The 27878-nt window shown below is 48.4% G+C and overlaps 2 protein-coding genes across 2 annotated transcripts; one reads left to right on the forward strand and one right to left on the reverse strand.

Moving 5' to 3' along the window:
* The first annotated feature begins 381 nt into the window (after positions 1–381).
* On the forward strand, positions 382–13083 carry CCNF (cyclin F). Its single transcript, XM_084536309.1, has 17 exons — positions 382–468; positions 2094–2248; positions 2676–2782; positions 3706–3773; positions 4556–4749; positions 5108–5161; positions 5696–5800; positions 6380–6457; positions 6874–7025; positions 7551–7715; positions 8384–8507; positions 8850–9030; positions 9475–9562; positions 9925–10024; positions 10327–10457; positions 10654–10823; positions 11362–13083. The coding sequence occupies exons 1-17, from the start codon at positions 456–458 to the stop codon at positions 11823–11825; spliced, it is 2349 nt and encodes a 782-aa protein (XP_084392435.1). The 5' UTR covers positions 382–455; the 3' UTR covers positions 11826–13083.
* Positions 13084–13416: 333 nt separating this feature from the next.
* VRK3 (VRK serine/threonine kinase 3) lies at positions 13417–26752 on the reverse strand (the record flags this gene model as incomplete). The annotated part of the gene is made up of 12 exons (XM_084537006.1): positions 13417–13744; positions 14431–14579; positions 15483–15544; positions 15863–15983; positions 16694–16826; positions 17167–17259; positions 17621–17720; positions 18221–18305; positions 19121–19187; positions 21026–21078; positions 22207–22516; positions 26624–26752. 11 exons carry the CDS (start codon positions 26750–26752, stop codon positions 14431–14433), a joined length of 1302 nt encoding a protein of 433 aa, XP_084393132.1. The 3' UTR covers positions 13417–13744.
* Between the last annotated feature and the right edge of the window lie 1126 nt (positions 26753–27878).

A 27878-nucleotide genomic window follows, 5' to 3' on the forward strand; every position in this document is an offset into this window, starting at 1 on the left:
TCGCATCCTCGACGCCCAATCGCGGCCCGCGGGGCGGGCCCGGCCCCGCCCCCCCGCGCCCCGCCGGCCAATCAGGCGGCCCGCTGTGTTTAAAAAAAAAAGTGCGCGCGGCCGGCAGGCGTCGCTCAGCGGAGCCGGGCCGACGGCGGAAAGGGGCGGGGCTTCCGCCACCACCACCACCCCTCGGGGGGGCGGGGCCGGCGGGGAGGGGGCGTGGCTTGGGGCGGGGCCGGCCGCGCGCTCCTTCCCTGACCCTCGCTGAGCGCCGAGGGGGCGTGGCCGAGCCCCGGGGACGGAGCGGGCAGCGCGAAGCCCCGCCCCTCCACGACTAAACCCCGCCCCTCCTCCTCTAAGCCCCGCCCCCCGTAGTGATGCCCCGCCCCCGCGGCGCCTTCCCCTCAGAAGCGCTCCGGGCGCCGCCGCCGCTGCCGCTCGGTCCCCGGGGAGGCGCCGCGATGAAGGCGGGCGGTGAGTGCGGGCCGCGCCGCCCCGGCACCCCCACACGAAGCCCCCCGCGGCCCCTCAGCTCCCGGGGAATTCAAACCGGGGCGGGGACGGGGCCTCGGTGGGCTCCCGGGGTGGGGGAGGCCGGGGGGGGACCGGCGGGGAGGCTCCCGGAGGCGGCCGGGCCCCGGCGGCGCTGCCCCTGCCGGGAGGGCTCGGGCTGGGCTCCCCCCGGGGCCTGTGGAGCCGGGAGGGGTGCGGGGGTCCCGTCCGTTCCCTTCCCGGTGTGTGTGGGGGGAGCCGCGGGGCAGCGCTGGGCCCCGGCTGCGGAATTACGGAGGAGCAGGTCGAGGGGAAGGGAAAAGGGAGAGAACACCCCCCAAATATTCCCCGTGCTCCCCCTTTATCCGCCTCTCTCACCGTGGGGAGAAGCAGGGAGCGGTGCCGCGGGCTCAGCTGCTGCCTTCGGCCCCCACAGATCAGACAGGGCGGTTTGGTGTGTTACAGTGCTGCTCTCACCTACATCCAAATATCTCCACATGAGAAATGAGCCGGTGAGAATAGGGCCGACAGCGCCAGCTCGGGCGTGCAGCACGGTGTTGGGGTCTGTAGCAGAGCCAGAGAGTCTCCTAGGAAGCTTCTTTAGGAAGAAAACTAAATAAATTTCCCAGGTATAACCTCTTTTTGTGTGAGACTTGAACCAGATTTGAAAAGTACAACCAAGAAGCCCTCTGTGGCCAAAATGAAGACCTTTAAGTGGCCCTCTGATTCGTGGGGCTCAGGTTTTCACTTCAGAATTTAGTTTTGGAGCCCCCCATCTGTGAAGGAAACGTTCAGCTGCCTTTGGTCTCAGCAGTGGCCTCTGTTGCCCGAGCCTCTGCCTGCCCTCAGTCCGGGTGGCAGCCCAGCACTGTGCTCTCAGTAGCAGATGGAGAAAGGTTTGGGTTTCCTGTCCTCAGAGAGCAGTACGCTGTGCTCCCCTTGGGTTCGCCCCTCTCGGCTAATGCAGTGAGGGTGAACTCTTAACGAGCAACAAAAGTAGCCAGCGCCCTGGTCTGTGAGCTCTACAAAACGGTGAAGACTTCAGAGAAAGGTTTCCTGGTTCTTAGAGCTCTTCTCTGAGTACCCGTGGCAGCAACTGGCTGCCCAGGAAGGTGGGCTTCTGGCGTCAGCAGGTTTAGTGGGTCTTAACTTCCTAATCGAGCCGGTCACATTTCAAGGTCTGTTATCAATTGAGGAGGAAAAAAGTTGGGAGGTGGGGGAGGTAAATGGAGTTGTAGTGGTGACAGTTTAACTAAACAGGCAAATGGTGGAGTTAGGGCGCAGGAGGCTTCTCCTGGATGAGGAGTGTTTGAGCTGAATGGCGCGAGCCATCCTTCCTGAGCATCTCAGCTTAACTGACTAAACTGAACTAAGAAAAATGGAACCAGTCGCTTCTTCGTAGCTGAGTCTTACAGCATTCTGTGACGGGCTCAATCTCTACAGTTACTGTTTGAAGAAGTATTATATGCTGCAGTCAATAGGTACTTGATCAGATGTGTGTTTATGTGTGCATGTACGCTGTAAGTGCCTTTTTTACTTGTACTATTGCCTTTTTTTCTTGTACTATTCCATCACTAACTGAGGTGTTCTGTGGTTTTGTTTCCCAGTGATTCACTGTAGGTGCTCCAGGTGCTTTTCTTTCCCTTCAAAGCGGAGGATAAGAAAACGGCCCCGCGTCCTGACGTTGCTAAGCCTGCCCGAGGACGTTCTGTTTCATGTTCTGAAAGGCCTTCCTGCTGAGGACATCCTCTCGGTCAGAGCTGTGAGTCTGCAAGTGCTTCTCCTCTGTCGCATGCAATGGCTTATTTCTGCCATTAGGAGCCAGGACTGCGTACAGGAAAGTCTGTGTCCAAGTAAACCTGAAGGAAGGCAAAAAATACATGAAGTAGCTGGGTATTTGGTATCCTAGTAACTTTATTTCTTGCTACTCCAAGCTTCAAAAGAGTAGCAGTGATATTTGTTTGATTTGTGCTACTTTTCTGTGGAAATTGTCTTGCCAGCTCACTGGGACTGAACAAGTTGATTTGGTTTAGCATCTTTTGCCTTAGTGATGGTTAGACAGCAAGAGAGTTATGATCAACTTGTGATTAATTAGTTACCTATATAAAATTAGATCACAAAGAACTATTTCTCCTTTGGTCACTTTACTTTAACAATTATTATTTTACACTTCTTCCCCCACCCTGCAGGTGCACTCACATCTTAAATACCTTGTGGATAATCATGCTAGTGTTTGGGCATGTGCAAGTTTTGAAGATGTATGGCCTTCTCCAAAAAACCTGAAAGTGTTTGAAAGGTAAGTTCTAAGAATCAATATTCCCCTGAAGTTGTAGAGGAGGATGTTTCAAGCTAGATACACAGCTCTAATAAATCTTCACTACAAGTGAGAAATCTGGCTACCCTTTTTTTTTTTTTTTTTTTTATGGAAGTCTTTCCATAGGGCAATGAAGAATTATTGATTTCACGTGTAAGCTGCAAATAATTGCATACACTGAAGTTATTTCTCTCCAAGGGCATTAGTATTCCATGTTAGAACATGACACATTAACTGAAACGTTACAGGTGCTTCCATAGGAACGTGCAAGTGAGATCATAGGATCAAGAGCATAACTGTATTTCTGGGTCCTGGTTGTTTTGGTCACTTCTTGTGCAACCCACTGTACTGAAAAGCAGATAAACTTCAGTGTTAAAACAAGTGCAGTTTAAATGGGTAAATTATAAAATTAAAAAAGGAAGCACCATAAAAAGGAAGGAGAGTGTCTTACTCATCTGATTTGAAGGCGATGAATCAATATAAATGTCATGCTAATTGTTCTGCTTCTGGTTATTGCCTCTGCTCTGATGCATGTATCATCTTCTTTCTGAAGAAGATTTGTCTGAAAATTGGTCTGGAAGGGAGGAGCACAAGGGCTTGAGGCATGTCCTCGATGGTGCAAGTACTGAAGCATATTATTGCTTTCTTGTATCAGATGTTGCATGGGGCTGGGACACTGTTCCTGTGAATTGTCAAATTATCCTGGACATGGACATATGAAAGGGTTGCAGCAAGAAAAGCCACAGCATAATTTGCCTTTAAGTTAGGTAGTGAAAGCACGTATGCTGGTGGCTGGTGAACAGCAGATTCACAGCTTGGCCTCCACTGAAGTAACTTGTCTGCTGATGTGGGCCTGAAAACACCTACTGACTTCAACCTGAGGTATCTTCTGTGTTCCCATTCAGGGCTGCTGAAAGGGGTAACTTTGAAGCTGCTGTGAAGCTGGGAATAGCATACCTGTACAATGAAGGCTGTAAGTGTGGGAGCTTGTGCTTGGGTCCTTGGGGAAGACGGCATAATGGAAAGAAATAAAGACAAGCTGATGGCTTGTAGCTGCAGATCAGACTAATTCCCTCATCATTTTCACTGGCGACTTGCAAAACTATTTCTCCAGTGCCTTGAGCACTGATTTTTTTGTACCCAGGTTCTAGAGCAGTGATGTTCAGAGCCAATTTGCTGTCTTAAATGCGTGGTTAGGTCTTCTGTGTCATCATGCCTCTTCAGTTTTATCTTTCAGTACAACTTAAGAACTGGGCACTAAACTGCCAGGTGTCCAGTGCCATGGTGTATGGTGCACAGGGCTTTTAAAGCTACAAAATGAGTCTGTGCAAAGCCTACGAATTCATGTTTAGAAGTCATCTTTTGTAAACTCCTGGTCAAACTTGGCTACTTAACTAGTCTGTTGGTTGTAACAAAAGGGACTGATGGCAGGAGGAACCTCCTTGCTGAGGGTGCTAGCAAGGCAGGTAACTTGCACACTAATTCGTTTGTGCAGTGACAGGAATTAACATTGCTTTGAGTGTTGGTATTTGTAGAATGCCTCCTGGGTTTAGGGCTTTATGTTCCTACAGACTAATTATAATAAGATTTGTCTTCTCTTGCCATCTCCCTGATCTTTAAAGCTTTAAGGGGAAAATACAATCCAATCTTTTCCTGGTGGTATCTTATTTTCTCTCTCAGCCTGACTAAATGCCAAAACCATGATGTGAATAAACTCTGAACTCTTTCCTTTTTTTTTTATTGTTGTTTGTTTAGTGTCCATCTCTGATGAAGGTCGTGCAGAAGTGAATGGATTAAAGGCGTCTCATTTCTTCAGTCTGGCAGAGCGTTTGAATGTGTGCGCAGCCCCATTTATCTGGCTTTTTATTCGTCCTCCCTGGTCCTTGAGTGGAAGCTGTTGTAAAGCTGTGGTCTTTGAGAGTCTTAAAGCAGAGTGTCAGTTGGAGAAGGTAAGACTGCTTTCTGCCCTTGACTTTAAGACAGGCTGGTAGCTGCACCTACTTCTTTTGGAAAAATTGTTTTCATTTCCCCAAGGAGCTCCTATGCTCTTGCTGTTTAAGTGACTGAGGATCAATCATCTTAATGAATCTGCTGCCAAAGTACACAGTATATCATGAGTACCAGAGGCCTTGTGCTGTCTTCTGAGAGATTCAGTACTGTCTCAAAGATGACAAAACATTGAGAAAAGCCAGGGGGAAGAATGAAAGAATGAAAGGCAAACAACTTTACTCTGGAATTAATAGCAAAAAGTTGCTATTGTTCCTTGTTTATCTTTAGCAATACTTTATCTTGATGCTTTTTTTTCAGGCTCAGAAAGGATCTATTCTCTACTGCTTGGCTAAGGTCTTGAGTCTCTTTGAGGTGAGCGGTGTTTCTGATTTGATATGTTTGAGGATTCTGAAAGTGACTTTTATTGATGCTAATGCTGTGTTTGCCTTGAGTGAAGAAGAGAAAAATCATCCAAATGTTCTTATCTTCCTCAAGTGGCGTAACAATTTCTGCTCTCATGGGCTTAACCCAATAATTGTTTAAAGGAACATTATAAACTTAGTTTATCCAATTTTAGAAACAATTACATTAATTTTAGCACAATCATGGGCTTGCTGTGTGGTCAGGTCTTACAGGAAGCCTTCCATTCATAATGAGCATCAAACACAAAAATGGCCTTCAGTAGTGAACGAGGTAAAACGATTTTGTCTGGCTGAGGAAAACCACTGCTTCCTGAGATGGAATCTTTAAATGCTGAGTGGATGTTGGAGCAGCCCTCATAATCTGGAGTGGACTCACAAGTTGTTGATTCTGCTCTCCAGTTCTTAGTACAGAGCCATTCTGTAGCTTCTGAAGTATTGAGATCTGTCTGGACAGCATAAATACAGTCACGCCTTTCCTTCTTAGGATGAAGAAAAAAGGAAAGAGTCCCTTGAAATGTTTGAAGAATCTTCAAAGCAGGGTTGTTTAAACAGCTCCTACCTCCTTTGGGAAAGTAACAGAAAGGTTGCTGTAAGTAATTTTGTTTCTCAAAAAACATTTTCACTGCAATGTCTGAACCTTTGTCCTGTGCAAGGAACATATGGAGAAAGACATCGCTGTTTCTCAAATCTTACTTTCTTCATAACCAAGAATAGTAAGAACATTCACAAATGAGCTCTGGTGTCTGTCTTGGTGTTTAAAGTAAATGAGTCTACAAGTAGTTGTAAAAGGTGTTAGCAGTTCTTTCATAGTGAGCCTACTAAAGGCATAGAGACAGCTGGCCAGTGATCAGGTTGCTCACTTGGGAACAAGAGTGGGGAGATTGCCTGCGTTGTCATTTAAAAAAAAAAAAAAAAAAAAAAATGCCAAAACTAGTATGTTGGAATCTCCTGTAACCCTTCTCATTTCCTGCAAGACCCTGGGCAAGAGCTGAAGAAAGTTTTTCTTAAAAACAGTGTTGTCATGGTGAGAAACAGAACAGGCAGGTTGCTGAAATAATAGAGGTACCTGCAGGTACTGTTTTTTTTCTTTGGATATTAGTACTTCAGTCCTTCTGTTTGTTCTGTAAAGGTAATGGTTTTTGAAACGTGTTTACATTCTCCTCTACAGATGTCAGATCCCGGCAGGTACCTCCAAAGTCTCAGGAAGCTACGGGACTATGCAGCAAAGGGCTGCTGGGAAGCACAGGTAAGATTATTTATTTTTTTTCAACCCTCACACCAGAAAGCTATCTTCATTTGGTCTTATCTATGCGCTGTCACTATAGGCTTAGACTTCTCCCTTCAGAAGCAAGGTCAAAATTGCTGAATAATATCTATGTGTGTGTGTATATATACTCTGCAAATCACCCTCCTTTGGAAAATCCTGCACTTCTCCTTGGTACAATCCAAGGGTTAAGCTTGTGATAGACGTAAAAGCCTGCCCCTGAATTACGTGTGCAGTGTTGGGTATTTTAGCCAGACTAACAACTACTAATTATCTAGCAGTTCTCTCAAGTAGTTTCTCTTGTTCCCTCTTCTCAACAGGAAAATTACAGGACCATTCTAAGCTGCTTTATTTTGCATTTGGTAAAAACCCTTTCTTTTGTGTTTTCTCTACTACAGATAGCTTTAGCCAAAGCTTGTGGGAATGGAAACCAGCTAGGATTAGAGCCAAAATCTTCCAGTGAAATGGTGTCTCAGATCTTTCAAGCCTCCCTTCCTATCAGCAAGCAAAGTATCTTCACTGTGCAGAAAAGAATAAATGAAACAATGAGGTAAAAACTCAGATCCGGGAGTCAGGCCACACAGCAAAAAACTATTTCCCTTTACATCTGTAGAGGGGAAGCACACCTAGAATGAGGTCTGTTGGAAGATGAAATCTTTAGCTTTACTCCTCTGCAGTTCATTATGTGCAATCAGGTGCAAGCTAGTGCGTCAGCAGTGTGAATACTCAGCACTCCGGTGCCTGGGCACGCTCCCTGGCCTCCTGTTTAGGGGATGGAGGAAGGATCTTGGGGCAGGCTGGGGGTAGGTGGGAACGCCTTGTGCACAGTGTGGAGTTGTGTAACCACAGCCGTGCCCTCTCATGCGAGTGGAGCAGTAGTTGTCTCAGAATTCAGGTTGGGTATCAGGAAAAGGCTCTTCACTGAGAGGGTGGTCAGGCACTTAAACAGGGCTGTGGTCTTGTCTTTGAACTTTTAATTGGAGGAGGAATTCAGAAAACTAGGGAAAGGGAGGGTGTTTGGGACTGATTTGAATGGCTTCTAACAGGGCGGGATGTGTCTGTCTTTGCCATCTAGGTATATCCTGATTGATTGGCTGGTGGAAGTGGCTACCATGAAAGACTTCTCTTGCCTGTGCCTGCACATGACAGTGGGATGTGTGGATCGCTATTTGAAGCTGCGACCTGTACCTCGATCTCGACTCCAACTTCTGGGAATAGCCTGCATGGTTATTTGCACACGGTAGGGTTTCTGACTCATGCTGAGAGGTGGTTACTGTGATCATTCAAATTCATTTGTGCAGCTCAAGCTTTTTTCCCCCATGCTAATAATAGTACTGGAAAGAATCTTTGGCTTCCCTCTACAATGACTGCTGCTTGAACTGAATTCAAATACAAACAGTCCCAGCCTCTGCAAATGAGGCACAGAATATTCCTTGAACATGTTTTTTAATATGAAAACAACTCCATAGTGGTGGATAAGCCTAAATGCATTCCATCAATAACTGAAATCTTTCACACTCTCATCAGCATGAGTAACCCTGTAAGGAACAACTGCAGCAGTGTTGTTACCTAGTTCAGTCTGTTATGCTCAGATGAACAGAAGGGTGCGGTGGATAATTACTCTTCTCTGTTAATTACCTCAATATCTTGCATCTTAACCTAAGAAAGGTTTTATAAATGAAGAATTAGCAATGTCCTAGTAGGTGGTTTGAGCTAAAAGGTGAAATAAATGAAGAATTGCTATTTATTCTTTCCCAATCAGTACTTGACTTTATAAGGTACTTATTAAAGTTTAACTCCTTGGCCTTCTTGAATGCATTTATTGGCCACAGAAAGAAACAAATAGTGCATAAGTGCACAAGCTCACTCTCTTCTGGGGTTAACTGTTAGTATTCTTTGATATTGCAGTTTCATCAGCAAAGAGATCTTGACAATACGGGAAGCTGTGTGGCTAACGGACAACACATACAAATATGAAGACCTGGTGAGGATGATGGGCGAGATCATTTCTGCCCTGGAGGGAAAGATAAGGGTGAGTTTGGAAAGTGGAGGGAATACTTTGCCTGTAGGGCTCTTGTAATTAGTGCTTCTTATCTAAGACATTATTGTTTTATGCAGGTGTTCTTTATTAGCTATGGAGGCCATGCATGTTTAAGAGCATGCAGATGCAAAGCTCTCTCTCTTTCCGTAGTGATTAATACTTAGGTCTCTTGAGACAAGTTGAAGACACTTTTCTGCTGGAGAATATTTCAATGTTAGTGTAGTATTAAAAAAGGAAAGAAAACACGAATGAAAATGATGTCTTCTGGAAACAACTGTTCTAAATACTTGGTGTTTGTCTTGTATTGCCAACCTCTGTTATCCTTTGTATTAGATACCTACTATTGTGGACTACAAAGAAGTACTGTCAAACATAGTCTCACTGGAGAGAAGAACTCTACACCTTTACAGCTTCATTTGCGAACTGTCACTCTTAAACACAAGCCTTTTTGTGTATTCCCCAGCTCGCCTGGCTGCTGCGGCACTGCTGCTGGCTAAGATACTACACGGTCAAGGTAAGGAAAGCCCATTCGGAGCAGTTTGTAGTATGTCAGTCTGCCTTTCCCTTTTAGGGTGCCTTTTGCTTGTTTACTTGGAGTTTAACCAAGATGTCCCAGTCACTTTGGGGAGGCCGGGTGGAGAGGAGAACAGGTGTAAAATTTGAAAAATTAAGAGTTCAGTCTATTTGACTTCTTAATAGCTGTGATGAACAAGAGTATTAGCATCAGCCAATGCAAGTCCAGTGTTTAAACAAGTCTGAAGATTTCTGCCATTGTCTACGATGTAGGATTATATTTAGGTATATCTTAGGTTTTTCACGTAAAGCTATCCTTGAAGCTAATTCTTAACTTAAACTGTGTAGAGGCAAAAGCTCATGGCAATCGTTATCGCTTGATCTTTATCCCATAAAGAAATCTGATTATAGAACATGAAATGGTAATGCCTGTTCTCTTCTCTAGCACATCCCTGGACCAGCCAGTTGTCTGAGTGCACTGGCTTCTCTCTTGAAGACCTGTTGCCCTGTGTGCTAAGCCTCCACCAAAAATGGTAAGACTTCTGGAACTCTTTTGGGAGGAAACATGAGTGTGTGTATTCCAGCTCTCGCATCCATGCTGCATCCATAGGCAGCCCTTCCCCATGAAGGAGGTGGCTTTGGGGAACTGCCTTGCTCTCTCTACCATGAGGCACTGAAGTTTAGGGGCCGCTTCACTGACAGTTACTCTGTTTGTCCTGGTAGTGGCCCCAGGTTACAAAGACCTGGTGCTCCTCAAGTTAGTTCCCTGGTGAAATGCCAACTTCTTCAGCACAGAGCTAAGGTGGACAGAGGGAATGCACATAAACTGCTAGGTTTTGCTGTCACTGTTTCATGTAATTCATTCTAAGACTAGGACTTCAATCTGTCTTTGCAGTTTCCATGATGAGGTCCCAAAGGACTATAGGCAGGTGTCCTTAACTGCTGTGAAACAACGATTTGAAGATGAGCGTTATGAAGAAATAGGCAAAGAAAAGGTGGGTTAGCTCTTTGTTTCATTTGCTGAAGCTGGACACCCGGAGCAAAGCTACCATGTGGCAGGATGTACAAAACTTCACATAAGGGGAAGTGGGTTTTAACTTCAGGTTTTTGGAAGCGAGAACAACTAGGTAAAGTTGTGGCTTTTAAACTTCCCCTGCTGGGATTGCAACTGTAGGGTTGAGAACGTGTAGGAAGAACTCACCAGGATAGCTTACTTCTAGAAAAATAAGGATAAAATAGCTGTCTCCTGGCAGAGGGAATCACTTGATCTAATTCTTACTGACCCTTTATTTTTCAGATGATGAGTTACAGCCAGCTCTGCTCAGTGTTGGGTGTGAAACAGGAGGACCCGGAGCCCAGTCCTTTGCACACGAATGTGGTGGAAATTGAGACTTTCCTTAGCTCTCCCTCTGGAAAGAGAACTAAAAGGCTAGTATAAGTCATTGCTTTAAATGTCTCTGAAGACATGAAGATGTCTCCTCTTTCCTCCCCTCTGGTATCCTCAGGTTCTATTCTTAGATAAGATCATTTTTTCTGTAATCGCCTTAATTGGCATACCTATTAAAAGAGCTGGAAAAGTAGATCTCTTTTTTTAATGCGTGACTTCTGCATTTCTTTGCTACAGGAGGAGGGAAGACAGCATTCAGGATGACAGAGGCAGCTTTGTGACTACGCCTACAGCTGAACTGTCCACCCAGGAAGAAAGCCTTCTAGACAACTTCCTGGACTGGAGTTTAGATTCCTGCTCAGGTTATGAAGGTGATCAGGAAAGCGAAGGCGAGAGAGATGGAGATGGTGAGGCTTTTATTCTCCTTATTAAAAACTAGACAAGAATTAAAACTGGCTTGTTATCTTTGCTTAAAACTGTTTCTCAGGCACCAGGAGCCTGAACTTTCAGCAGAAGGTCAGCTGGAAGAACTCTTCCCCCTTTCCCCAGTGATTATAACTGTTAAACTGGTTTAGGAATATACAGAAGAAAAGGAACATACTGCTTCAGAACATAATGAGGGATTTTGGTAGTGGCTTAGCATTTCAAGACAGTATTTTCAGATACAACAGTAGGCCAAACCTGATGAATGGGACACTTGTAGCCAATTAGACACTATTATTATCTGTTTGTTCTGCTGATGCAGAGACTGGCCTTTCACTTTGCAAGCAGTTGTTAGGCAGTACCTATCCAAACAGGCTGATGGGGAAACAGTCTACCCTCCTGTCCACGTGTAAGAAGACACACAGTTCATATTTGTATGTTTTTTTTCTGCTTGACTGTGCTGAATGCCTGCTTGGTGATGCCCAAGTCATAACCAACCTTTCTCTTTTATCACCCTTGCAGTGACAGGTCCCAGTGGAATCTTGGATGTGACGGTGGTGTACGTGGACCCAGCGGAGCACTGCTGTCAGGACTCCAGCGATGAAGACAACCTCTCTGCAGAGTGGTCCGAGCATGCGGCACCGCAGAGGAAGGCCAAGACAGCGGATGACACTCACAGAGTTTCAACATATCTTGCCCCAAGAAACCCTAACCGGGAAGGGAGCTCGGGCTACTCTTCCATCAATGGTGCTAGTCCTACATCTTCTGTAGAAGGCAGCTGTGGAGTACCTCTCAAACCTACCTCAGCACTGTCTCTTGGCAGCGCCATGAACAAGGAGCCATGCCTGCCTCGTTACTTGGAATCATGTTTACAGTCAGTGTGTGCTAGGTCTAGTGATGGCAAGTGTGACAGAAGGCAAGTCAAACGAAAAAACATAGCGGAACACAGTGAAGGAAGGGTGAACTTGGGCTTCTTAAGCCTCTGACTTCACGCTTTTTACTTCTCTAGGTTTCCTGGAAACAGTATTTCTGTCATAGTCGTACAGGGATGATAGTGAATAATTGACAATACCTCCAAAAAGAGCCCTTCCCCTCAACTTTGCCTATCATGATCTGCAAGCCTGTCTTTTAATTCTGTAGCTCACTTCTGGGCTGTTTCCTTCCTTGATATCTGTCTTTTTTTAAGTATCCCCTATTGTCTGGTCCTGTGCAAATTAAGATCCTTTTCCACTGATGAAATGTTATAGCTTGTCATACCTCACCAGTTAATTCTTGGTGATAGGAAACTTGTCATGTCCCTTGCTTCACTGTGAGGCCTGGCACTATAAAAGAAAGGAATTTATTTTTGGTTGCCAAGTTACTAGATGTAACACTATGCTTGAATTCTTTCATTTGAAAAACCTTTTTGAGGTTGTGCTGCCTTTTTTTTTTCCAGCCAGGTACTATATCAAGTCAGCTGGTGCTTCCCTTGTCTGTGTGTGTGTATATATACCCTTTGCTGCACTGATCTAAGGTTTTTATGGATACAATCAAGAGGTAAATGAAGGCTCACAGCAGGTCTGAGCTTTTATTTTTTTAACCTACCTCTCACATGGTTTTAAGCCCTATTTGCCTCAGGCCTTAGTTGCCATATGTTCCCTCACCTGAAAAATCCTCCTCCTGTGCCTTATGCTTCACTGCCCAATGCTACAGTAATGTGATCTCCGTGAACTGTTAGTCTATGCTGGAACTGTGTGGTTAAGCTGCCACCTCCAGCCAGTGGCAAAACTTCATTTCCTGTCTTGCACAGTCTTCCTTGCTATTTCTATTAACGTGTCCTGAAATAAAGCACAAATCACTTGAACACTAGAAACAGGCATCAAGGTAATAATGGCAAACATTCTGTCGTACAGAAAGCCTTAACTTAATTTTTATTGTAACTGGATCCTAATTCACAAAGGCAGCATCTACTTTTCTTACAAAGAAATTATCTTCTGTGCTGTATCCATAGTGATGCTGACCCCAGCCTAGCCAACCCTGGTTAAAGCTCTGTCAGCCTGTGAATGTTGGGAAAACAGCCTTCTTTTTAAAAACATAGTGAGCATTCAAATACCAAGGTATAAGACTTCCAGGAGATGTCAATGAACTTAACACTGGAACTGGACTCCATGATTCTTCCTTTGTTTAGAATTTACTGTGGCAGATGGCAACAGTTCAGATACACACAATGTAGTGACTTTTTTATAAAACTTTTTTTTGTATAAATAGATGGCTCCTTGTATTACTTCTGTGGATGGTATCCCCTTTGCCTACTGCACTGAGCTGGAGCTTGGAGAGTTAAGGTACTGCTTAGGGATGAAGTCAGGGTTTAGCTCTGAGCCAAGTTGTTAGGATTGAGTTCCAAAAGGGACAGCCTGTAGGCTATTTACACGAACAGCATGAGCAGTTGGGAGAGCATCCTGCAAATTGCCATTACATGGCAAAAAAAAAAATTAGATGGGGCTCAAATCACCATCACAGCTCTATAGTATCCCCAGAAAGAAAGCCTCCAGAAATGCCTTGAACATGACAAATAACTGCATGACAGGGGGCCTTAGGTGCTTGTCTGTAAAGTTTATTATAAAACAACGTACTGCCACTGTTGTCACTTAAAAAAGTCCCTGATTTAGTTTCTTTGTGCCCTTCTCCTGGTGGCTAGAGTGCATTTCTCCAGCTGTTTACACTAACTTGCCATGCAGGAGCATCTTCACAGTAGCTTCTTACAGCAGTGGCTCAGCATTCAGTAGCACATTACGTTAAAATTAGAGGAAAATGCTTTTAAAAAGTCTTTCTCTAAACCAGGTAGGTAAAAGTTAAATGTCTTCTGAAAAGGGGCTCACACTGCAGAAAGTTTTGAACTCTGTTCTCCAGTCCAAGTTTCCTTGATCTAAAAGAAAAGGCACAAACAGGAATATTAACCAGCATTTGTACAATTCCTTCCCAGAAATCTGTTCCTGGGGCTCCTGCTTAATCCAGAGGCAGGCCCAGACTAGACGTAGATTTGTCTTTGTATTTATTTGTATTGTATCTCTTATCAAACCTTCACCTTGGCATGAAGTGTTTCATGGACAAAATAGAGCACTTGTGCCTACAGAGCTGCACTAGAAGCTGGCTTTATGAAAAAGAACTACAAAAGGTACAGCCCAGATTCTGGATTTTCTTTTTTTTCTTTTTTTTTTTTTTTTAAAAAAAAGACCACATCAATCTGTACTTTGTTAGCACCTTCAGGGCCCTGCAAACTTCAGCCTTTATTGCACCTGGAAGAAGGTGGCAAGTATAACGCCTTTCTTCAAAACCTCAAAGAAACAGATGTGACAACTGCTAAGCTTGGCCTTGCATAGCACTGGACTGGCCTCTTAGGAGGGAACGGTGAAAGAACAGTGCTGCTTTCACAGTCAGGAGGAGCCTCGTGGTCTCGGGTGAGTTCACAGACCACCCTACTCTCTTCTCACCTCTTGCTGCTGCCTGCAGCACCCCAGGGCGTACGGCACCGGGCAGCAGTGCCGTACTGCTCAAAGCAGCACAGGGGCACAAGTGTTTTGCACTGTGGCAGTCTGAACTGCAGGCACTTACTTAGGGCACTATCGTGATAGCCACAGAGTCGTAAGCTGATGCTTTCATCTTCTCCAGTGGCTTTTTGAAGAGCTGCCGCAGGAACTCATAGTTGGGCTTCTCCTCATACTCCAGTGCCATTACTTGCTGCAGGTAGTGCTGAAGGGCATCTGCAAAATGAGGAATGTCACTGCCCGGAGCAGCACGGCCACCCATCATCTTTACAAAGCTGCCAAATAGCCTCTCCAGACTGCATTCCCTGTAGACAGCTCACTCACCTGCCTTGGCCAGCTGCGGAGAAAAGAAAACAAAACCTGGACTGCATCAGGAGCAGTGGGAGCAGCAGGTACAAGGGCAGTGATTCGCCCCCTCTGCTCTTGTGAGGCATCACCCGCAGTGCCCTGCGTTCAGCTTGGGCCCCCAGCACAGGAAGGACAGGGAGCTGCTGGACTGAGTCCAGAGGAGGGCCACGAGGGCAACCAAAGGGATGGAGCACTTCCATTATGGCTGAGAGAGCTGCCTTGTTCAGCTCAGAGGAGAGAAGGCTCTGGGGAGATCTTACAGCGGCCTTCTAGTACCTAAAGGGGGCTACAGGAAAGCTGGAGAGGGACTCTTTGCCAGGAGCATAGTGATAGGACAAGGAGTCTTTAAAAGAGAGTAGACTTGGATTAGATCTAAGAAATTCTTCGTTATGTGGGCGGTGAAACCAGATGATCTTTAAGCTCCCTTCCCACCCAAACTGTATTGTGGGTCTATGAAAACAAAAGACTAATACGAAACTCAAAGATAGGATGGGGAAGTGACCCAAATCCTGCATTTTTAAAGCCCCCAGAACACTTGCCTCTTCAGCAAGGCTCATGAATACAGATAATGGGCAGCAGCCCTCCTTGTTTTGCTGCAAAGAAAACAAGGGATTCATTCACAGGGGGAGCCTGTCAGCTGCTCCATGCAATGCTTTGCCACCATCACCACTGGAAGCCATCCCAGCTAGCACGCCAGCACAGGGAAGGCTCTGACCTCAAGTACAGTCAATCCTCCCTCCACAAGAAGCCCACAGGAAAGCAAGCCCACACCTGGAATCGCTCTCTGCCCGATGAAGCACTGTCGGAGAAGGCATGTCACATCTGCTTTGTACCTGGAATAATCAGTGCAGAGTGCTGTCAGATGAGAAGCAAAGGAGCAGGCCCTCAAGCAGCCCACCTTTAACAACAGGGACAAAAAAAGGCTGAATTCAGGTGGCCAGGTTCTAAATGGTGCTGAACTCTGGGTTCACCAATAACCCTTTTGTTTGGGAGACACAACTTTGGCCACCTGCTTCCAGTCTCAGCCTTTACAGTGGATTAACCCACATCCCAATAGCGTACTGTGACCATGTGGTTTCTCTTTAAGTCATAGAACATTCCTCTGCACTTTCTGCTGAGCATTTCCCAAAAGAGCAGAAGATTTCTCCTACTTCTCTTTCTTCTCCACCACAGCTTCCACGTTCTTCAGATCATGAGACCAAGGCAAGAAGCCACAGAGCCATTTCAGGAGACAGTAGCCCAGAGATTCCAAGTCACTCCGTCGAGATGGTCCTGATGGGAAAGAAGGGAGATTGACACATGAAAAAATGTTTGGGAGGCTAGCACCTTTCCTTCAAATGAAAGTAGAGACTAGCACGCATTGCACAACCTCGGAAGTCTCTATTTTAAGCGTTCTTTATGTAAAACAGGCAGCCTTGTGACGGTGCACAAGCCTAAGGAGCTGAAGTACAGAAATGCAAGAGTTTCACTGCTAGAGGATATCGGTAGTTCTGAGAGCCTGCTGCCACACAGCTGAACGAGCACATCCCAGCCCCTGCACGAACATTTGCCCAGTGTGAACATTGCAACCAAGAGAGGTACTGGCTAATTTAAATACCCTTCCAGCTCTCACTGCTTCAAGGTCAGAGCAAAGCCAGCTTGCTTCAACTCTGTTTTGGGCAGGGATCCAGTCTGGTTTGAAACATATCCCTGCTAAGCCAGCAGGAAGCAGCCCAGTTTTCTATTCCTTGCATGCCTGCAGTAAAGCCAAGGCTCCAGATGGAGCAGGAACATCTCTGCACCTCTTGCTGCTGTTGCTGAGGAACCTGGCAAGTCCCAGCACAGCAGCCTAGAGAGAGGTTAGAGGGAACAGCCCGACCAGAAGCTGAGTTGCAGGTGATGATTTCCAGGCATTTTTACTGACAAATGCCAGCTCCAGAGAGCAATGCCACAGAAACAGCTCTGTGGCAAGCTTGACTGGCTTGTGTCAGAAATAGACTGACCTGCTCCCCTGTGGCTGTCCAGACTGATAAACTCTATCGTGCCTTCGTGAGGGGTCCTGCTGCCTTCGCGCTGAGCCACGTGCTTCCCTCCTGGGCAGTAACGGAACGCAAAGCAGTAGCCCGCTAGGGTCACCTACAAGACACCAAGGAACACACGTCTGAGCATTAATGCTTGGGGCCAGGACCCCGAGCTGTGTATCTGCTCCTCTTCCTCCATAGGTCTGCAGGACAGAGCCTGAAACTTCCCTCCACGGAATCTCCTTCTTGCAGACTCCAGGTGGCATGGCAGGTACCACGTCCACTCCTTCAGGTGTTAAATCTGTGAATTCCCCAATCCTGCACTACAAAACCTGCTTGAGCACTGCACAGAACGCATCGTTCCCCTGCTCAAGAGCAGGATCCTGGGTGTTCTGTCCTGTTTCACAAGCCCTCCTGCACTGCCATTTCCTTGCAGCACGGCTCCAGCTCCATACCTGCGTGAGGTCTGCTGGGTTCACGTAGATGTTCTCAGCCGTGATGTCCCCATGCACGTACTCATTTTCATGAAGGTACTCCAGGCAGTCTAGCTACAAGTAAACAGAACATGTCAACGTATTAGACCCATGCATTCCTTCTGCACACGGGCTTTCCCTAAACTGGACTTTCCAACGCAGCTCCTTGAAGCTGTGTGCAGGTACACATTAGCACCAAGTCTCACAGATTCTGATTTTCAAGTGCCAGGTTTCTTTCATTCTCCTTATCTCAAATTCCTTCAGATTTACATACTGCTCAAGAGATGCTGCTCAAGTTCACAACAGGCTCAAGTGATTCTGCTTTAAGACCCCAGCCAAGCCCCTGGGTTAGCTTTAAAACATCTTTAAAAGATTAGGGAAAAATTGTATGCCTTTTCTGAACAAGTCTCTTGGAAAGAATTGGTTCTCTACGTACCAGCCGGACTACGATCTGAAAAGCTGCCTTCTCATTCAGGCGTACGCCATCATTCAGGATGGAGTGAAGAGTTCGCCCTAAGTCTGAGAACACCAAAAACCTACAAGAGACAAGGACTTGGCAGTACCTACCTGGTTCAGAAACCCTACAACAGACACTCATCAAGCATTCTACCTGGATTAGACCTGTCCCCCACTTCACGTTGATGTGGGCAAAGCTTTTCTCATTTCTTATATATAACAAAAAACTCTATGAAAAGGAGAGACACGCTGACCACATATTACAAAGTCTCGTCTCCCCTTTTGAGTTAAGTTTAAAAGGCAGCAATAAGATGTCCCTGGGCCTGAGGAGCAGAAGCAGCAAAAGCAATGACTTCACCAGCAACACAAAGACTGAAGGGAACAGGTTATTGGGAGAGGCCATAATTTTTGGTAATAAATAATTTTGGTAATAAATGAAATAGGAGCAATACATACTTAGGAGCCTGTGGACAGCAAGAAATGAAACAGCAGAGAGCAAGAGGGAAAGAAAGAAAAAGCCCAAGAGGATGGCAATTGTGGACAAAAGAGCTCAGCTGTGTCCTTCACAGAGTCACCTCACCTGTATTTATCTGCATGCAGTCCAAAGCCAACACAATTGGGGATTCCCAGCAGGGGCAAAGAGTGTAGCTTCTTCCACTTATCCACTAGAAGGCAAGAGAAGAGGACAAAGTGCAGCAGATGCTGCTAAGGAGCTCCAAAACAAAGGAGCTCAGTCAGGGATGGCCTTTCTCCAAAGGCCTGATCTGCCCTGGGCAGCTCAGTTAAAAGTCACTCTCCTACTGATTCTGTCCTAGAAATGCCAGCCTAATATGCTGGGGTGTTAGCATGTCAATGAACACAGCACTGCAGAGCAAGAATACGACAGCAGGGATGCTGGAAATACCAGAGCAGGCTAAAGCATGTGCGTGCTATGGGGCTATGTAAAACAAGAAGGGAAGAAGAGAGAGTCAGAAGCAGTGATGGACAAGCAAATTCTACACATAGTCTTGGGAAGGACTTGATTGCAGTCTTCCCAGAAGTGCAAGTTTGTCAGGAATTCCCCCAAAACCCCTGCTCAAACACCTGCTCATGTTCCCTGGTCAGATTTGCCCGTGCTCAGGCTTTTGAGTCAACTGAGTAAATACTTGACAGCAGCTGACAGAAATGAGGAAGCAGCACAGAAGAGAGAGCGAGCAACGGCCAGCCAGGCTGCAGGATTCAACAGCTACCACCGAGATGAAGACGAAGCCTGGGTAGAGCAGGAGAGCAGCTTCAAAATGCCAATATTACAGTGTCCTGAAGGCAGGGACAGCCTGGGAGAGCAGGCTCTTGGCTGAACTGCTCAGCACTCTGGCACAGATGAAGCAACAAATTAGTTTATTCTAGCCTTGCCTTCTGAGAGACCGACAGAACCAACGAGAGAGTGATGCCAGTTTTCCTAACAAGCAGCCTCGTCCCCACCGTTCCAAGAAGCACCAACCTGTGTCTTTCTTTGCAGCTCGCTGGAAAAAGTTCTGTTCATTGTAGATCTTGCCATCTTTGGCATCCTAAAGGAAACAGAAAGAAAATGCATTACTTCAGCAACACACCCCCTGCTGGAATGGCAAATTTGGGCAAGACTGCTATAAGACCTTCACTAAATATTTTAAAACCTCCCCCTTCCTACCCCCAAAAAACAAAAGAACAGACAGCAGAAGAGCTGAGAAGAGAGTTCAGGTCTTTTGGCTCGCTGTTTAACGCTGCACCTGACAGCTGCACCAACTCCAAGCATCAGCATGGAAGGAGGGAGCAGCTCTCACACTGCACGTTTCAAGCGCTACCACTAAGAAGCATCCCTCGGTTAAGAGCACCTAGACAACGTGAACCATCTGGCAGCCTAGAACGAGCTCTAGTCCTGAAGCTGTTATGTTAGAAGGAGACAGAGGCAACCTTCATAGCCACAACACAGATGAGGTTCTTTCTGCGAAGAGGCAAGTCAAAGCTATTCCATTTTATGCTAGCTGTCAGAAAACGAGACAAGTATTCGCAACATTTCCTAAGTGTCTGGGTAATGTGTTGGATTCTTAAAATCCATCCTTTTTACACCAGTCAGCACTACTGCTCATTTACTACTGCTGTTATCAAGTGACCTGATGGTTTACAATCAACGTATACACGTCTGTGTGCCCACACACGTTTATACAGACATACACAGAAATATGCTCAGGACACTGCACGCTAACTTAGGGCAGATGCTACGCATGGGAGGAGGCAGCCGTTTCACATCCTGGCTGGTTTGATACCAAAGACCCCACCCACGAGCGGCCCTGGTTTCTGAGGGATCAGCAGTCTCCAGACAACACCAACGACCACGTTCCAGATATTTCATTGTGCATCTTGCCTGGAAAGCCAACCTGAACCCAAATGCTCTCGTGTGCTCTACTACAGACCGCTACAGCCGCCAGGGCTGGGCTGCAGTCAGAAGACTGCTGATCAAAACACCAGAAGGTGCAAAATACAGGAGCTGGGAGCGTTACGTACAGAACTGAACAAAGATCCCCACCTACTGGTTCTAGTTTTGTGGCAGCTAGCTGTCTGTTCTCATTAACGCTCTATTCTTTCTCCACTCTCTTATGTAGCTCTCCTCTGACAGAAGAGTGAATAATTTTACTAGCACATGTGAGTGGGCACCACCACGTCCCCCACAGAGCCATCAGTCATCAACTCAATTTCAACTGCAGAACAGCAATTACTGAAAATAACACGTTTCCGGAGAACACAAATCTTTGGAAGCGCCTAGGAAGCTGGCTTAGAATTACAACTTCAATTACTGTTTAATTTAAAGATGTGCTCTGGTGTTAAGAGTCTCTCAGTATAACCTCAGCGTAACCACCAAATGCTGTCATCTCCAGTTCTCCCCTGATTTCAGCAGGATTTATGCCCTTGCCATACAGGAAGAAAGCAGGCCTGACATTAATGGAACAAGAACTCTATCCTACAGCACTAAATTCAGGTTTAGAGATTACTGAGCCTTGTGGATTGAAGGGGCAGTCTTCTGGGATGAAGGGGTTTTTGTCTGTTTGCTTTTAAATGAATTCCTCGTAGCTATTTTTCTTCACACCTCTAGCGGAACAGCCAACGTCTACTGAAAACCAAGCAAGAGATTCCTGGGAAGTCTTATCCATCTCCTAAGCAATGGTGTTATTTTCCTCCCTCTGAGGGATTTTACCTATGGCGATGAGGACAGTGAAGCCAGTGCACACCCCACGAGGTGGCACAGCCTCAGGCTAGAGGGGGCCTCTCTGCCCACCTGCCCTGAATGCCACCTCTAGCCCTACAGGTGGGTGGGTCAGGCCCTGGACACAGCACTACACACTACTTCTTACCCAAACAGATCAAAACTCACAAGTTTGAGGGAGAATCTTTGCTTTTGAGGACAGGCTCCAGATGCTGACTGTGCTGTGGAAGGATGGAACAGATGTGGTTACAGAAGCACAGAAAAGAGCTACTCGCAGTGTCAGCTATGCCATTAAACACAGCCTGCACAGCCCGGCTTTTACTTAGCCTCTGCTTCTTTCGCTTGGACTTTGCAAAAGCTTCCTCCGTGACAGCGCCTTCCCATACTGCCACAAAATAATTCTTACCTTGCTCCAGAAGCACAGCACCCTGACATGCTTCAGGTGCAGATCTGCTTAAGTCACAGCAGCATCTACGCATGGCTACAGTAGGGGGGTGCTTTGAAGATGGCACGCAAAGAACAAATCATTAGTAGAATCTCAAAGGCATCCCCAAATTAATTTGATGAGAGTTCCCTCTGGCTCACTATGTAGTTTTTCCAGTCTGTAAGAGATCGCAGTCCCTCCTCCTCTGCGTAATGTTATTATGCACATGTGACCTTCCTCCTCCAAAATGTGCACCCACTACTTTGCCTTGGGGAAGGTTCCTTTCTGCTGCTCGCAGCCTGGATGCCACACAGAGGTTATCAGCTGCTCATCATCCAAAAGGTGTCTCTGTAAGAGCACCTTCCACTGCAGTAACAGCATTGATCTGCTCTTTTTCTGCCATCACGTCTGTGGATGCCCTGCCTTTGTTACGAAGTGGCATAACCAAGTAGAAGGAAACTAAAGCCGAACATCGGGCAAAGTGGGGACAATTCCTCCTGAGCAGTGTGTTCAGGGTGACGGTGGGGAATGGGATCAAAACTTTTCCCATGGAAATACAGAACTGGAGTGGTGAGAAAAGCTCAGCACGCACTGAACAGCCGAGACAATGCCCTGATGATTTCTCTGGTTCCTTTTGGCCCTGAAACGGGGAAAATCCCCACCTGACATTTACACAGCCCCGACAACACCTGCGGCACAGGAACTCGTGCAGGGGGCTCACGGCCTGTGGGTTGTGAACCTAAAAAAACAGGAAACGGCAGCACGGCCTGCAAGGCTTCTGGTCCCAGCACAGATCCCCGACCCCACGGGGCCTTTAAAACCCGGTGTGGGGCCGCCAGCCCCCGCCCCACAGCCCCCGTGGACCCCCCGCCAGCCCTGCCCGGGCCGTGCCCCCCTCACCCCCAGCTCCCCGTCCCCGCAGCACCTTCGTACATCAGCCCGGGCCCGCCGTGCTCCAGCAGCCGGCCCAGCCTCCAGCGCCTCTTGCCGTGATCCTCCAGCACCTCGGCCTCCGGGAACGGCACCGCCGCCACCGGCCGCGGCTTGCGGGGCGAGAAGGAGCCGCGCTTCGCCGCCGGGGACAGGGACGGGGACGGGGGCGGCCGGGAGGCCCCCGAGGGGGACGAGGAGCCGGGCCCGGCCGCGGGGCTCCGGGCCTGCCACGGCGCCGGGGCCGCCGCCCGCGGCCCGGCATCGCCGCAGCCCCGCCGCTGAGGGCCCGCGAGGAGCCGCTGCTGCCCGGCACGGGCACGGGCATGCGCGAGGCGGGGGGGGACGGGGGGGGACGGGGAGGGGACGGGGGCGGCTCCTCGGCACCGAGGGGGTCGGCGTGGAGTGGGGTGGGGGAAAGGGGGTGAGGAAGGGGAAGGGGAAGGGGGTGAAGGAGGAGAAGAGGATGAGGATGGGGAAAGGGGAGGAGAAGGAGAAAGTGAGGAAGGGAATAAGGATAAGGATTAAGATAAGGATAAGGATGGGGAAGAGGAAGGGAATGAGGATGGAGAAGGAGAAAGGGAAGGAGAAGGAGATAGGATAAGGATGGGGAATGGAAGGGGATGAGGATGGGGAAAGAGAAGGGGAAAGTGATGAGGATAGGAAAAGGGAAGGGGATGAGGAAGGGAAAGGGGATGAGGAAGGGGAAGAGGATGAGGATGAGGATGGGGAAAGGGAAGGGGATGAGGAAGGGAAAGGGAAGAGGATGAGGAAGGGGAAGAGGACAAGGAAGGGGAAAGGGAAGCGGATGAGGATGGGAAAAGGGAAGAGGATGAGAAAGGGGAAGGGGATGAGGAAGGGGAAGAGGATGAGGATGGGGAAAGGGAAGGGGATGAGGATGAGGAAGGGGAAGGGACAGAAAGAGAAGGAAGGGGAATGCTGCCAGGGGCTGCCCCTTCTGCCTCAACCAGCCTTCCCAGGTCCTGGCTCTGGAGGAAGGAGGATATTTCTGTTACTACCTTCTTGGTTTCAGGTTATTGGTTTGTTATTTAAGAAATTATAATAAAAAGCTACATAAAAGTGAATTTAGGACTATGAAACGGGTTCTCCAAAGTTCATGAGTGCTGGGGTTAATCAGACAGTGTCGGGAGGAGTAACAAGGCCCGCCGCTCTCTGTACAGCACACCATGAACCTCGGGCCGGCCCCACAGGGCCAACACAACAAATGCGGGTGGGCTGCGGCCGTTCTGCCCCGGGTGGGCACAACAGGGTCGCATGTGAGGAAGGTGCCGGTGGGACAGGCACAGGGGGTGCTGTCACGATGGCATCGCCCTCCAGACCTCGTCCTGGCCAGCCTGCAGCACCTCGCGTGCAGGGAGCAGGCTGGCAGCAGGCTGGGGCAGCAGCTGCCCTCACCACAGCTCAGCAAGACCAGAAGGGAGCTGGATGATTAATGGCAGGGCCAGGAAGGAGCTGCCTGAATAAAATGGCAGGGCTGGGAAGGAGCTGCCTGAATAAAATGGCACCTGGCATCAGCCCCACGCCAGGGCCCGGCTCAGGAAAGACTCCCCCAGCCAAGGCGTGCTGCACAGACCTTGTCCCACCTCAGGCTGGCTGCCCATCCCAGCCCCTCCAAACACCAAAAACATTCCTAACACTCGCTAAGCACTTGAAGTGTTCCCAGAAAAGCCCAAACTGCGCCAAGTGACGGAGGAGGCCCAGCACGTACTCGGATTGTTTGCTGCCGTCTGTTGCCGGCACTTTTCCATCTGCCTTTGAAGCGTGTGGACGCTGCCAGCAGCCGTGGAGCAGGCTGGCTGGGCTCCCACGTCCCTACCTGCGGCGTTCATCAGGACGCAGCACGCACTTGGGTCACTTTGTCATTTTTTCCTGGCACTGTGGGTGCAGCAGGGGTGTGCAGAGCTGGCTGCCCCCGCAGCCACCCCCCAGTGCGCCAGCTTCTTCTCAGTCCTAGCTATTCCTGCCCCTCGTATGGGTGCAGATAGCAATTCCTTTGTTAATCAGAGCTATGCGTCAGAATTTCCTTCATCAGATTTGGCTGAACACACCTTTACAGGCTGGTGGCGTCTTCACCTTGCTCCTGAATTAAGATCTATAATCGTTGCTTTTTCCTACCGAAGCCACCAGCTGGTGGCCCCGACGTGAATGTCATGTTTCAGCAACAACATATTAAGCCCTGCAGTTACAATTTTTTTTGTTGCTGTTGTTTTTGACTTTTTTAAATGGTGTTAATTCATGATCATAGCTCTATAATTCTGGTGGTGGTTGCCTAGGGAACAGTGATCATGACCTGATTACATTCAATTTGGGCAGAGAATAATCCATTCAGTAAACCAAAATACATATTGCTTTAAAAAGTCAAACCCCAGAAGGCCGAGAAAAAACGCTGAGAAAAATTAGTGGTGGGAAAAGGCAGATGGGAAAATGTGTGTGAAAAAAGGGGAATTCTTTAAGATTTCTTTCCAAGTGCCCCCAAGCTAGTATCAAAGAAAAAAAAAAAAAAAAAAAAAAGAGAGAGAGAGAGAGAGCCTGTCAGTGCGTACACAAAGCACTATTTTTTATGTTGCCTTGAATTCAGTTATATTGAATCACATTTTAAGTCTTTCTGCTCAGCCACTTGACATCACGCAACCCCTCCCCAGCTTTTCACAGCCTGCTTTCATCGTAACCACCCTGAGGCCCTGTGCATCACCAGCAGGAGCTGTTCTCTCGTGGACGTGTTGACCAGCGCAGGTCTGGCACACATCGTGCCCATTTATTCCCACACCATCTCCTAACTCCTAAGCAGTTACTTTACAAGCAAAAGCTCACTGTAAATCCATCCTTAACGTTGTGCAGAGCTTCTGCAGTGAGGCCCCAGCACACACCTGCCCCATCCCTGCCAGCCACAGTGGGCTCCCAGCAAACTTCTTCTTTCTGACGGGTTTGCAAACCCTGGCTATAATTTTTGTGTGGTAAGCAAATTACACTCAAAATATTTTTTGTCTGTGTGAACGTGGCTTTTAACTTGCTGAGGGTTTTGCATCTTGCTGTTTTCCTTGTTTGAAACAGAAAATGCCAGTATCTGAAGAATTTTATTTTGTGTATTTTAACTATTTGTTTGCATTTTGGCTAGCTTGCCTTGCTGTTAAGCCATCCCCCAGCAGGTTCACCATGGCAGAACCTCTGTGTCTTGGTGGCGCACTGGCTAGATGATATCTCCCCATCACTTACAAGAACTTTCCTCTGTATTTCATTTTCACTTCTCCCTGTGAGTTTCTCTGTTTTATGTAGTTCCTCCTGGCAAGGTTAAGTAAGCTTGCCAAGGGTTTTTGCCCTTACCTGTGCCCATTTTGCAGCCTGGCAGCTCCTGGCCGAGGCAGTGGTTGCCATCCCGTGATAGCACCAGCACGGCCTGACTTGCTGCTGAGAACTGAGCCTAGCATTAATGAAGCACAGTCCCAGCCATATCAGGTCACACTAAAGCCCAGATCCTGCCATCAGTGGTGGGTGATATCTGGGAAAGCGTGCAGAGACCAGGGGTGCATATACATGTATTCGTGGAGGATTCACGGAGGATTTTCCCAGTCTATGGCTCAGGGGATGCCCCTCCTTGTGCTTCTCCAGATGCAGTCATTTGGGATGTCTTTGCTGTCACATTTCTCCTCATTTCTCCTCCCGTGCACAGCGGTTTCTCGCTCTCACAGCCTCGTGGCCTCCCTCAGCAGTTTGGGCACATTTTCCCCATCCTCTCTGGGTGGAGTGCCCTCCTCCCTCATCCTCTGTGTCTCCTGGGCCACTCCCCAGGGGTTTCTGCAGGTTCCCAATGCACCTCACTGCTTCCCAAAGCACCTAACTGCACCCCACGCCTTCACTTGCTTGGTCCCGTGCCTCCCCCAGCCCTTTGCACACCCGGTCCTCCACCAGCTCCTCCTCTCCTCCCACCCCGGGCTGTCCATTTCACCAGTGCCTTATCTTCATCCAAACCAGGCTGCCTGCTCCTCCTGCCAGGGCTGCAGGCACGGCAGAGCACCACCTGCATCTCCTCTTGCCCTGGAGGCTGTTTTCAATGTCTCTTCTCCTCTGACCCTTGCTGAAGGAGCAGAGATATGAATTTACCTCTGGATGATTCCCTGCACCACTGCCCACCAACCCCACCCCATCCTTGATCTAAAAGCCCTCCTGGCATCGTTTTCAGCTTAAGAACTGATTTGGTTTCCATTTAGAGCTCATCATTCCTTGGAATGCTTTCTCTATTCTGAAAATGTCTCTATTTTTTTCCTAAGACTAAAGGCAACCAGCCACGCTGGCTGCAGTGTATGAGGTTTCCTCTAAAGCTGTGTTTTAGGTGAACTTCTGACTCTTCCTGCAGTGCTCCCAGATTCTGCAAGACATAATGTGTGGATGCTCACCCTGAGGCTCTGAAGCAGCAAGGCGCTGATCTGCTCCCCACTTGCACAAGGAACATCCCTGGCATCTTCTCTTGGGAGGTGGCGCTCTGGGGTAACAAACGCAGTCCCCAGTATTGCAACAGCCGGCATTGCAGCTAAGCCAACAAGTGGGAAGAAACTGGGACAAAATGGGAAGTGAACCCAGCAGAAGTCAGCTCTGTTTGCCTGTCTCTGACCCCGGGTTCGCGGTTTGGGGCTGTCCAGGGAAGTGTCGCTGGCAGCTCCTGCTCTTTAGGTGGCGGGGAGCACAAGGACATGGCCTGGTTCGTCCCTGGGTGCTGCACGGCCACACTGGCATCATCAAACAGTGCTCCCCAGCAGTAGCTGAGTGTGGGTATCCTCAGCACGCACCTCAGCCCCCTGGCCATGCAGCCCAGGGGCTGTCCTGGGAGCTGGTGTCCCCAGGCTCGGGGACACACAACCCGGCTCTGCCAGCATGGAGAGGCTCCCTGGGGACAGCTGGGTTGATGCTGGACACAGGAAGATGGTTGCAAACTGGAATTTCTGGAAGGAGGAGGTGACCAGCAGGTTTTAGCAGCGGGGTTAGCAGCTGTGCCAGCACAGGGGCTGACTTCTCATCCTTTCAGATGTTGCTGACGAGAGTGACGGAGCCATGGGGGGGACACACCCACAACCAAGCCCTCTTCAGCTTTCCGACACAGGGAGGTGGGAAAGCTGTCCCTGCGGTTTGTCTTCTGCCCGTGCCCAGTCCTGGATGGGATTGCCCAGTCCTCCGTGCCCTGCACCCGACTGCAGCCTTGGTCCTCGCACCTTGGCGTGCTGCTGCCCCTCTCCGCAGGGCAGCCCTGGCCCTGCTCCCGTCTCCTGAGCTGAGTCACCGCGATGTCACCCTGCCTCCTTGCAACATCCCTCATTTGCTGTTCCAGGAGCAACGAGGAGCCTGTAAATACCGGCTTTGGCAAGACTTATGTTTTGATCTAATCGCTCCGCTTCCTTCAAAGCCAGGCACAGAGAAGAGCCGAGTGAGGCAATAGGGAAGGTCACGGGGAAGCTGTAATTGGGGAAGATCAAGCCACGCTGGAGGAGGGGCGTGGACGCGGCAGGGCTGGCTCAACCCAGGCTGACGCGAGGCCGCAACGCCGTGGGCCTGCCTTCCACAGGCACCAGCTGCCCCAGATACCCCCCAGGACCCGTGGCCACGCTGCCGAGCTCCCTGGCACCGGCACAGAGCTCTGCCCACCCCGTTCCTGTTACA

The sequence above is a fragment of the Aythya ferina genome (assembly GCF_964211825.1).
Source record: "Aythya ferina genome assembly, chromosome: 15".
Taxonomy (NCBI): domain Eukaryota; kingdom Metazoa; phylum Chordata; class Aves; order Anseriformes; family Anatidae; genus Aythya; species Aythya ferina.